Source organism: Platalea leucorodia (genome assembly GCF_965183815.1).
Source record: "Platalea leucorodia genome assembly, chromosome: 3".
Lineage (NCBI taxonomy): Eukaryota > Metazoa > Chordata > Aves > Pelecaniformes > Threskiornithidae > Platalea > Platalea leucorodia.
The window spans coordinates 69,616,559-69,629,085 of record NC_138825.1 but is presented as its reverse complement, the minus strand read 5'-3'; the positions used below and the strand labels follow the sequence as shown (position 1 = coordinate 69,629,085).

Here is a 12,527-nt window from a genome sequence, read left to right as displayed (position 1 = left end):
TACCTGAAAGGAGGTTGTAGCGAGGTGGGGGTCGGTCTCTTCTCCCAAGTAACGAGTGATAGGACGAGAGGAAACAGCCTCAAGCTGCTCCAGGGGAGGTTTAGGTGGGATATTAGGAAAAACTTGTTCACCGAAAGGGTGGTCAAGCATTGGAACAGGCTGCCCAGGGAAGTGGTTGAGTCCCCATCCCTGGAGGTATTTAAAGAACGAATAGATGTGGTGCTCGAGGACATGGTATAGTGATGGACTTGGCAGTGATAGGTTAACGGTTGGACTTGATAATCTTAAAGGTCTTTTCCAACCTAAATGATTCTATGATTCTATACATTTCCCTGAAATGAATGTCAGAGAATGTAGACGAGCCAAAATTTGGTGTTCTTGCCTTTAATTTTACTATCATTATGGTTAATTCAACAGACATCACTGCCAGTAGTTTGGTGTTTTTTTTTTTTTTTTTTTTTTAACAAGGTCAGCATACAAAAATTAGCCTGATACGTAATACTCCAGAACATGAGCCTGAAAGGAATATAGAGAAAATACATAAAAAGCACTAATTAAAACATCTTCATCCAGTTAATCTTCCGATACCTGAATGAGTCTGAAAATCTGTCTTGGATTTTATCATTGTGTTCTTTAGTTAATTTAAATTTTGTGGAATAGTTACAGATCCTGTAGTTTCTAAGTGGCTTATTTAATTGTCATTCCTACAATTCTAGTAGCAAACATATGCACAGGTACAGATCAATGCTGAAACAGTTTCTTGCATTAAATCAGATTTAAGAACAGACTGTAAAACCAGTTACTAGTCTCAGCCACAACTACCATGACTTTGGGAGAGAGCTCAAAAATGCCTGTGAAGTGTTTCAGCATGCTGTAACTCCTTGTATGGTTGTTGTATTATCTTGTCATATGAATCTTTCAGAAGATCACATTAAATGTGTTCCCCCAGCTATCCACCCCCTACTTCTTTGTATTAGGATATTTATACAGAAGGATTGTTCGCTCAATTGTTTTGAGTTGGATCCTTCTGTATGACTTGCAGTTCCTAATTACTGATAATCCCATATTTTTCATATTTCTTGTGTATTTTATCTAATTATATGTGACAGCAAGTACGAAAACTTTCTTTAAAGTAAAAGCCAAACAGCTCTTTGCACTGATTTATACCTACTGTATGCTTTCCTATACTTTATGGGGGCTTTTTTTTTTTTTCTTTTGAAGTAACATATGTCCAGACAATCACTAGTCTGCCTGTTTGTGGAGGATAAATGAGTTACAGGGGTGTATTCTTAGTGTAATTTGTTGTAGGAATATAAGATTGTATGAGACCATAGGGACCTTCAGATCTTGTCCCCAGCAGTCTTAGGCTACAAGAAGAGGGGCTGTCTGGAAGAGAATGAGGGAGGTAGGCTGGGTCTTGCATCTGTCTCTGGGCAGAGTCCTGTGATGGCACATCCCAGAGCTAAGTCTTGATTCAGCTTCTGGATTGAGCTTGATTGCAACTGGAAAAAGTGGAGAGAAGGAAATAGGCAATGAGGACTCCTCAGCTGACCATGGGGTACGAGAGGTGGGAAGTTCATGGAATAGTTTCCACGATAGCTTCTGCTCCATTGATGCCTCTTGTGTGATTTTTCTGTGGAAGAGAATTGCTGAGCACCAGGCACAGCAACTGAAATTAAATTCAGGAGAACCAGCATTGACTTAATCTGGGCAAGACGAAGGAGGAGAAGAAAATAGATGCTAGTAAGTGGTGGTGTGTAGGCTCTACCCTCATGTCCTGTCTGTTAGTGACCTGCTTGAATGAAACTTGGAAAACATCTACTTTAGACCAATATATGGAGGTCAATGCCTAAAATATTGTGCTGTTAGTAAAGGTCACAAGAGATGCAGGACATCACCAATGCATTGTGCTCTTGTGATGGCTCGTAATCTATTGGATGAAGCTCCTAATTCATTCTGGGAAGCTTGCAGCACCTATGCTACAAAGCGAAGGAGAAGCTATTCACCCACCCAGCAACTAAATTGCTATTCTAAATGGGTGTAAAGTTAATTCCTGATTCCACACCTGGATATTGGTATAATTCTGAAATCGTAGCAGCTGTGCATCTGAAAAATTTTAATAACCATCACAATTCCAGTTTTCCCAGTTTTGACCATAGCTAGAAACAAGGCATGATCTTCAGTGTTTCTGGGAAGAGTGGGGAAGGGGAGCAGGGAATGCATCTTGAATGTGACTCCTCCATGAAGAAGCATAAACATACTAGTCAGGAAAAGGAGGAGCATTGGGAACCTCAGACCGACCTTTTCTTTTTTTTTTTCCTTTTTTTTTTTTTTTTCTTTCTTCTGCTACCAAATATCCATCAAGATTTTATGTTAATCTTGAAAACATCTCAGCTACTTGTACAACTCACTTCCCAAAGTGACCAAATCTTCCATGGTTCATAACTGATACCTGTGCATCTTTAGGCAAAAATACTGTCTCTCCCAGACCAGCTAGGTGTGTGTTGTCAGGTTACATAGCCGGGCAGGGGAGGAGAATGCTTGCCCAGGATTTTGAGACTGCATGAGAGCAGTACTTATAGGTGGGCTTATATGGCATTCCTTAAAGTGCACTGGAGGGTGCTAGGCTGCTCCTTGGAAACCTGCCCTTAGAAGGTGACTATATCATGTTCAGGGACTCGCAGTACTCCCCTTGGTCTGGAGGCTTTAGTTGTAAGTGTGTGAGATGACAGCATCTAGAGAGAGAAAGCAGTAACTGCAAGAAATGTTCTGCTGTCTTTGCAGCGTAGCACAGTGCAGAGATACCCACAAGCTCTGAGCAACATCAGAGCTCCTAGCTGAAGGCTCCAGAGCAGTATGTTATGTTATGTTATGTTATGTTATGTTATGTTATGTTATGTTATGTTATGTTATGTGTGTGCCTGAGCTGATAAGCTGTATAACTTGGTATGGCTAACTAGCAGAGAACAAGTTTGTACTGATGCAACTGTAGTCTGAGTTTGAGCTGGTGGATGCTGACCTATATGGTGCTCCATTTCAAATATAATAATGCCCTCATTGTAACCCCTCTGCTTATTGTTGCTGCTTTAGCAGTGCCGTTGACTATGTAGAACTTGTCTTTCATTTAGGAGGATTAAAGCATCATTATGTATTGGTCTGGGGAGTATCAGGTATCTTGCAGTTCTAGTATTACTGTGAGTCTCGGTGCAGTGAAGTCAGATAAAATCCATAATCAGGGGTAGGAACCCTAGCAGAGTAGGTTATTTTAGTGTCTTTACTTTTGTGAGCATGTAGGTAAAACTGCTTTAGCTTCCTGCACATAAAACCAGTTGGTAATTTAGCAGTAATGATTCTGACCAGGCATGTGTTTGTCACTTCATATGGAAAACTAATTTAGCCATTGGGAAATGTTTCACTTTGAAATTTTATGCTCCCTATATTTTGACAGAAGGAGCCTTAACTGGGAGTTAGTAAGCAATAAATATTTTCCCTAATCCTGGAAGTTAGGAGAAAGAATGACTTTAATTTTACAGCTTCCCCATACTTTCAGTAAGCTGTTGGGAAAACAGAGCCTTGAAATGTTACCTGACCAGATTCACAACTTCCCAACAACCTTCTTTAATAAGCAGCTAATGATCATTTGAATATTATTATTTAAGATAGCCTAAATTTAAAGGAAAATATGGGTTTTGCGTAGAGATCAGCAAATGGAAATTGAGGTGCGCTGTAAAAGCTACCATATTCCAGTGCTGCAGGAAAGATTTGCCTTGGACATCTGATCTGTATTTTAGTTTCTGTGAGAAGTTACAGATTATTTCTGTAACTACAGATACATTATGACTATCTGTAGGTATCTAGTTATCTATATAGATATATACTATGTAGATATATTTAATTCCAGGTGAATTGGAAGCAGTTAAGTTCCTTCTACCCCCAAAGGAAGAAGTGTGAAACTAACAAGAAGAGCTGTGTTACGTGCTCAGCTGCAACAACTGTATGTATAAACTGAATGTCTGTACATGCACACAGATGAATGTCTGCATTGCTAAAGTGCAGCTTTCTTTTTTCCTGGGTGAAGTACCTAATTGTTGGAATTGAATGTACATGGCGAAGTATAAAAATGCAGTGTTATCTTAAAATTCTGGCTTTTGGATGCCTAAATCTGGTACTCTTCTATATAGTGTTGAAAAATACTTAGTTTCTAGGGCTCAGCTCTAACCATTTAGCTGAATCAACTCATCCTTGTGTGTGTTTTCATGAATTGATAGATTGTGTGCTTAACAAAATGTGTAGTTAGATTAAACACACCAAATAGGATCCTACCTTGTTCCTTGATTCTTAAAGAATTACTCATGTGGTTAATTCAAGACATATCAGCAATCCCGCTGAGCTCTTGTATTGTTATGCTTCCGTACTTGGTGCATCTATAACCAATGTCTGAAAGGTGTATTTTCCAGGCTGCCTAGCTGAAAGGACCCTGCAGGGAAGGCTGAGAGGAGGCTGTGCTTCCTGCACAGAGTAAGAGGTGGGAGAGTATTTTGGGGTCCGCAGTACTAGCAATAGGAGCTGGTTTACTACCAAAATCATTACCAATTCTTACCTTGTCCTGGGGCTGTGCTGAACTCCTGCTGGGTAAGGTGCTGTAGGAACCTTGCAGAAGGTGTCCTTTGGTGGAATGGATGCTGTGCTGCTCGGAAGTACAAACCTGGACGTTTTTTTCTGTTGTTGTAAAATGGATTTTATGAATGGCCCTTCTTCCCTGGTTGGTTTCTCTGATACCTCATATAAGGATGAGCTCATCTAGCATTCTCTCTGTCTGTGAGATCACTTTAATCTTCTCTACCAACTGACTGTTTTAAGAAACCTCTAATTCTGTTTGAAATATAATACAGGACTTTGTGTTTATTAGAGGGGAAATAGGGACAGGCACATACATTAAAAAAAAAAAGACTAAGAAGAACAAAGTCTTGGGAAGCTTGCCTGCATACTTTGCTGTGCAATTGCTTGGAATTGTGGATAATAAATTCTCTAGGATATAAATCACAGGGACAGAGTTCTATGTTTACATTCTCAGTAGATGGAAAGAGTTGAGATCTCTTCTGCCTCAGGGAGCCTCTTTTCTTCCTAACGTATTCAGTTTTTTATTCCTCCCTTTCGTAAGACAGGCAAATTAGAGAAATGGCCTGTGAGGGTAGCCCCAGACACTGGTGAATAGATCTTTTCAGGTCAGATTCAAAAAATCAGTTTCTGTTGCTCAGGTGGGGAAGAGAGACTGAGAAATTCAGATGACCTAGCACTAGAAGTGAAGCATGCTATTAATGCTGATAGAACTGGCCCAGGACTGAAGTGGTCAGTCATAAGTGGTGAGAGGATACCAGCAAAGCTGTCTTCAACAAAGTAGAATGGCAGCAGAAGGTGAAGCCCAGGGCTGAGAGCTACTAGGTGTGGCTGGAAAAAACAAGGGTCATGAAGGAAAGGCAGAGACTGAGAACAGTGAGGAAAGAGTGAGTGAGTAGGTTGCTCATGGTAGTGCTCCTGTGAGGAAGTTCAGAACCAAGACTGAAAGAAGACTGCAACCCACAGTGTGGTGGAGAGATGTTCAGACTGGAGCTGTGAGGTGACTGAAGCGAAGCCACTGGCAATGGTCAGTGACCATTGGGGAAGACTCTGGTAGTGGCTTGAGCAAGAAGGTGGAGACGGAAGGATAAGACTAGATTTTGGAGGACTTGGATGAGAAGCAGGAGGTAAGAATTGGGACTGGCACTGGATGAGGTTGCAGAGGATCATGCAGAAGATTGACATTCATGTGCTATTTTGGAATCGATTGTAATTTGAGTTCAATCTTGAAGTTTGAACTTGACTGTTAGGTCTAGTTAAGTGTTACTCAGTCGTCTTTGATGATTTTGGCCCATGTTGGCTTCCATATCTATCTAACCATTGTCCGCCCATTCTGGCCTCTTTACCTAGCTAATCCCAAATGAATGCTGTCAACTAGTCTTGAGCACAGATCTGCCTTCTTTTTAGCTCAAGTATCAGTTGCTCCAAGATCACCTCATCTCACATCTACCCCAAGATTTTCCTTAAGGGTTTTCAGCCTTAACCCTGTTGCCCCTGAGCTTCTTCCTGGCATTTCCAAGAGCTGCCCTCTACTGCTGCTCCTCTATCTGTGAAAAAAAGAGACTGCTTTCAAGACCGTGGGGACTAAGTTTAGCCTGATTCCCATAGCAACGCCGTTAATCCTCAAACAAATACCAAACAACAATGGTGTTTAGGGATGGAGGGGTGTTAATAAAGGTGTTTTGGGAGTATTCCTACTGAATAAATGTGCTTTTCTTTTGTTGTGACTTTGTCAATCTAGGTTTTCCTGGCAAGCTGCTTTTTGGGTAATAGCTAAGGTATCAACTACTTCTATATGTTTTCATGTTTTTTAAAAGGTTTTGTGCTTAAGGATGGCGTTCTATTCTTGCGTATGGTGCCAGGCAGGGGACCAGCACCTCTGTTGCTGCTCTTTATCTTCCCACTCAGGGGAGGTTGTAATTAACAAGGCTGAGTTCACCACATTGTGCTCTGCAGTGAAGTTGATGGTATGAATCAAATCAGTTCTGTTCAGTTAAATAGGAGGAAATCCAGGTACACTGGGGGACTCTAGGTGGAAGAAATGACAGAAAGCTGGAGGGAGTTTTGCTTTCTGCATGAAAATATTAAGTACTCAATTTCAAATTGTTGAATATTCCAGACTTGTTGCTTGTAACCTCTATTCCCTACTGCCAAAACTTAACAAAGTTAAATTCTAATCTCTATGTAATAGAGTATACAGGCCTCTATGGACCTGGGAAACAAGTTGTTCCCTTCTGTATTAAGCAGTATACAGATGTCAGGAGTCAGCTGAGATGGTTGATTACCCTGATAAAGAACTGAAATACAGGGAAAAGTGTTGTCCCAAATGTAGCCTGGAGGAGAATTTTCTTCCACAACAGAAACAGATTGAGAACTTTAAAACAACTTCCAAATGAGTGAGAATGTTTTCTGTTATCTCATGTTTTGCATTGTTTTGTTTGCAGACAATGAAGCAATCATTCTTCTCTTTACTGAATGATTGGGAAATAGGTTGTATTTTGTTTCCTCTGTATATATTGGTGCTTATCTTGGTTATCATACATACTGATCCTGATCTTGGACACACAGAAGAAGAAAGTAACTGGAGGTCCAGTGAAGTTCACCCTTCACAGGTTTAGACTGGTATGTTTCTCTCTAACATTTAGAAAATTCAAACACTAGCTATGGCATTTGCTTCTGCAAACTGTGTACATCTGTAAGGTTCTCAAATTGCTGCAATCAGAGGTACTTTTAAAGCAAATTTCGCTCAGTTATATACTTCCTATATTGCTCAGTGTACTATTCACTATTCACATCAGTGATCCACATTAACTAGCTTTCTTATTTTGAAGAAAAAGCTTGCTTTCTTCCTTTTTTTCTTCTGTATTGTTAGAAGCAAGGAAATGCCTCATCAGGGACTAGTGGGGTCTGAGGTGATTGCTTCCTGGGAATGAGTGGTGCTTTCACATATTAAATTGCTTCTGTGCAGGCGTTATCATCTGATGCTTCCAATAGCTTTTCAGAAGCAAAGAGGAGCAGAATCCAAATGACCTTTAGGAGGAAAAGGTTGTTTTGTTTTTCTTTGTTTTTTTTTTTTTTTTCCCCTAGTGAGTGAATCATTCTTGGATTTTAGGGGAGGTCAGAAATAATTGATAATGGTTGTCTTGACATTTTAACTCTTTACTTTAAGGCCTGTTGGAAACGCAGTCTTTGCATGAAGCAGATGAAGATGCGGTCACTGATGTTGATTTCACCAGTATGATTTCTGAAGAAGAAAAAGAAGAGTTAAAGATTGAGCTAGCCAAGGTAATGAATTTGGATTTCTGTGAGTGTTACTGCTTCTGCTTCCTTGAACTGGACGATATTAATTGTAGGATGAAGTACTCATCATAAAGGTATGCTCTTCCTTTTTAGTAAAATTATTCTAGGCTACAATGATGTGAAGCAATTAATTTCCTTAAATACTTTTTGAAGATTAAATATCTTCTACTTGATGATTGTAGAGAGAAAGTTAAATATACCTTACCATTTTAGTCAAGACATATGTCTTTATTCATAAACCTTGCTTCATAAAGAATGAAAAGTGTTCTTATTAGATCTATGGTATTGTTGTTACAGTGGTTGTGATGTCTGATGGAAAAGATTCTTTGTGTGGTGCTCAGAGGAAAAGCTGCTGATGATGGTTACAGAAGAGACTGATGATGATTAGCACAGTAATTTCACCACATTTTTGTTTCCTTTGGCACTGATGTGTTTAGAAAGGGTTATATTTTTGGTTTGCATTTGTTGTTTGCTTAATTAAAGAACTTCAGAAGATGTCATGACACCATGAAGAGGTTTAAAAATAATAACAAGCAGATGGGAGGAAGAAGGTGTGAACCATGTGGTCTTTTTATTACAAAGATTAAAGAGATTGTCTAGATTCGGTCTACAATGGGAGGGTGGATTCAGCTTTAATTACTGCTGCTGAATACCACAGAAACAGAAGTGAAATTCCAAAATGGAAAATGAGAGAATGGGAAAACGTGAGGATTTACTTATTTTAAATATGAGACAAATAACAGAAATCACAGCTGTATGAAGCAGGGGAGTTGTTTCTGCCTTAATTGAAATAATGAATTTTTAAGACAGTAGGTTGGAAACTTCACATAGCAAGAATAAAATAACAACCCATTTGAATAGTAGGAAACCCAAAATTTGGGACTGTGAGCCTATATCCTCAAAGTGTAAACTGGCTAGGGAAAAAGCATTCCATCGTAATTGTTCCGTAGTGCTCTGTGAAGCATTTGCTGCTCTTACACACAGAATGGGCACCTCCAGAGGGCAGTTCTTTTGCAGAGATTGATCCCTCTCTTTCATACAACAGAAATATTTAAATTAATATTAAGTTGTAAGTTTAAATACTCTTAAGAAGTCACATTCTTTATGACTCTCAAGTCATTTACCTTCAGTGCTGATTTAGGATTTTCCGGTGAAACAAAAACCAAAAGATTCTTTTTTCACTTTACTGTTTTATCAAGCCGTGTGTTTCTGAGTTGCTAGTTAATTTTTACTTCTTTGCTGATCCTGTCACATCTGTAAATAATAAGGAAGCTGAAAATTTGCATGTTCAGTTCATCACATAGCGATGAGGTAGGAGTTGGGATGTTCATTATTGGCTTTTCGTCAGGACCAGAGGCAATGGGCACACACTGAAACACAGGAGATTCCCTCTGAACATCAGGAAACACATTTTTACTGTGAGTGTGACCGAGCACTGGCACAGGTTGCCCAGAGAGGTTGTGGAGTCTCCATCCTTGGAGATATTCAAAAGCTGTCTGGGCACAGTCCTGGGCAACTGGCTCTAGGTGGCTCTGCTTGGGCAGGGGGGTTGGACATGATGACCTCCAGAGGTCCCTTCCAACCTCAGCCATCCTGTTATTCTCTTCTCTTTTCTGGTGAAAGGGACTTAAGAGGCAGATGGAAACAAGGGAGGAAAAAAAGAACTTCCTGCAACCATCTGAGAATGATATGCCTCTCAAGAGAATTAATCTCAAGAGTTTCTAGGCATCCTTCCTGCTTGCTGATTCCTGTGGGAGCAGAGAGTTCTCAGTGGCTCATGGTAGAAATGCTTTAATTCAGGTACCAACACACAAGTGAGAGATTGCCTTTCAAATATTATGATCTTGGCCAACCTAGAAATTATTTTCTAAATTGCTCACAGCAGTTTACTGTCATACAGCTTATGCTTAAAAACAAAATAAAACTGATAATTATGCTAAGAAAGGTTTGGAAAACTTGAATTTAGAGTGAACAAAGTCTAAACTTAAATGAGGCTTATGATTCTTAGAAAAGACTGTGAAAACCATGTAAGACCTTGACTCCTTCAGAAAGAACCTCTGTGGGAATTGGTTAATGTTTCCTTTTGAAAAGCCGTTAGTCTTTACTTTCAAGCCCCCTCTGCTCCACCTGTGGTAGTTTTGTTTTCTTCCATGTTCTTATGTGTTAGGTAATACCTGTTTGAGCCTGTAGGAACAAGCACCTTTCTTCTTATTGTTCTGAAAGGTTCAAATCTTCCTTAATGCTGCAGTCACTTAATAGTTGATATAACGGGGAGCTGTTGTGAGCACCTGTTGTGCATGTATTTAAACAGAAAAAAATATATTCCATCTCTGTGTATGTGCTGTATATATTCTCTGTCTTCTTCCTCTTCCTCCTTCCTTCCCTGACATTAGGAGCGGAACTAGCACTACTGTTTCTTGACAGGTTTCTTGTATACTCTTTTCCTATTCCTCTGCTAGTAGTCTCTTTGTACTGGAAGCTTTTCAGAGTGTGTCCTAACTCTGTTCTTGTATTTGTAGTCTGGCTAACACAGCAGAGCTCTGACTCTAATCAAGCCTTGGAATTTCTACAATGCAAGTAAAATGAGTACCTCTTACAGGAACTTCCAACAGTCATTTGAGTTAACAGAGGTCAGTCTGAGACTTTGGATAATAGCAGAAAAATGTAGCCCGAAAACTTTACATAAGGCCAGAAGCTTACTAGCAGAACAGATTTCCCGCCCCCCCCCCCCCCCCCCCACCTCTTCCTCCCTCGGTGTGAGGAGCACAGTACAGTGACTCCTGAGTCATGATGGGGGCTGAGGTTTTGAGCTATCTCGCTCACTGCTGTCAGTTGTCCTTCCATTACGCTCACCAAAGTAGTCATTCACTCCTTGCTGTCTTCCCCCTCCCATGCCTTCACAAAAGCAGCTATCTGCTTTGATCTACAAGCTTTCTAGCTGATGCACAGGTTCTAAGTTCACCTGTGTGTGTTACTGCATGTTTATTCCCAGTTCGAGGAAAGATGTGAGTACCTTTTTCTGCTTAACTTAGGGCTAATTTTATTTATGAGTGTCCCTGATGTCTCTGGGTGCTGTTCACCCAAGGAAAAACTTATAAATCAACAGGTACTCGGCCTGGAGGTGTGAAGTTTGAGCTATATGATTTGGTGCAGAGGTGAAGTGCCTGTTATTTTTTTGTGCTGTGTTATTCTGTTCACAGTTAAAACGGCTTTCTTTAAAAGGCTACCATAGTAAGGCGCTCACATTTCCTTACAAATATTTTATGCATTTTATTATACATGTTATAATACTCAGCAATTTTGAAAAGGGGTAACAATTCAATAACAATCAGTAGTTTACTAAATACAATAGCTAATCAAAATTTAAGGGTCTCATGGATTGGCTTCATTGAGAAACAGTTTTTCTGTATGTTTGATGTAACTTTGTGTCTTCTGACATAAAAAGGATTGTGTGAAAAAACGATATAGAAAAGATGCAGTCTTGTGGGGTTTTTTGGTTGGTGTTTTTTTTGTTTGGTTTTTTTTTTTTTTTTTGAAAAACAATGAAATGAAGGGAAAGATGATTTTCTTCCTCACAAAGTGAACTTCTTTCTGTTATCAAGTACCCCCTCATAGTTGTTCTTCCCAACAGTGATATAGCTGGTCCTTCCTTATTACATTTTTTTGTTACATGTTTTCCAGCTTTTCTTACAGGATATAACTATGCAGAGAGTAGATACGCAGTTGTAGCCCAGGCGGGCAGATGCATGCTGCAGTCTGGCTGCTGCCGTGGTACCTGTGGTGGTGAACTGTGTGAGCCTGCCCCGAGGTGTTTCCGAGCCATGGTTCCATGATGTGAGAGGTTTTGTGGTGCTGCCCTTTCAAACTTTCTACCCCTACTATTTTCACCTGCTTGCCTCCTAGCTAGTTTTGGCAGCATGACGAGGAGGTGCTGTGCTGAGCTAGTGTGACGCAGCTGTGCAGGGGTGAATTGCGGTGGTGCGACAAAGACGGGTGTCCCAGCTCACAGGGGCCAGTGGGAGTTCCTTGGGACAGCACTGGCTCCAGGACCTCCCTGTCAGGGGACCGTGGCCTTAGTTTCTTTGCTGGCTTTGCTGTAGTTGCCTGCTGGTGTTGGTTGCATAACTCGCTTTTTATTTCTTTAAATGATACCTGACAAAGCCTGTCCCTGAGATACTTCTCACTCCTAAACAGCCATGTCTACCTTGCTTTCAGTAGTGATATATGCCTGTGGTACATATCACAGACCATGACCTTGGTGGGTGTACTGCTTGTGCTGCTTTAATTGATCACTGCCTGCCTCTCTCCTCCATCTCCAGCCGCTCGTTCCTGCCGCCTGTGCCGTGCCCACACAGGTACTTGCACACCTCTCCGCATTGGATCTGGGAACTGATCCGGCTTAAAAGTATCCCATGTTTTTTCTATGATGGCTTTTACCTGGTTCAGCTCCCCCTGGTGATGAGGGCTGTGCAAACAGCCAGGCCAGGGCACTACATATTTGGGTGATGTAGTGGTAGGGAAAAAGGATGCTTAATCTATCTTAGAAGTACACATATAACTATGCTGGCTTCTGTTTTCTGTTGCAGCCCCTTAATATTTTAATCACTTAC

General features: G+C 40.5%; 1 protein-coding gene across 2 annotated transcripts in view; it reads left to right on the top strand.

The window, feature by feature from the left end:
• TPD52L1 (TPD52 like 1) overlaps positions 1-12,527 on the top strand; it is a gene marked incomplete at both ends in the record, with an annotated part of 59,820 nt that overhangs the window by 10,086 nt on the left and 37,207 nt on the right. Inside the window, one exon of one of the 2 annotated variants that reach the window (XM_082305941.1) lies at positions 7,787-7,902. In XM_082305941.1, coding sequence (XP_082162067.1) covers positions 7,787-7,902 — 116 coding nt within the window. Of the gene's footprint in view, positions 1-7,786; positions 7,903-12,527 lie in introns of those variants that run through there. The other variant, XM_082305942.1, reaches the window with a different exon arrangement.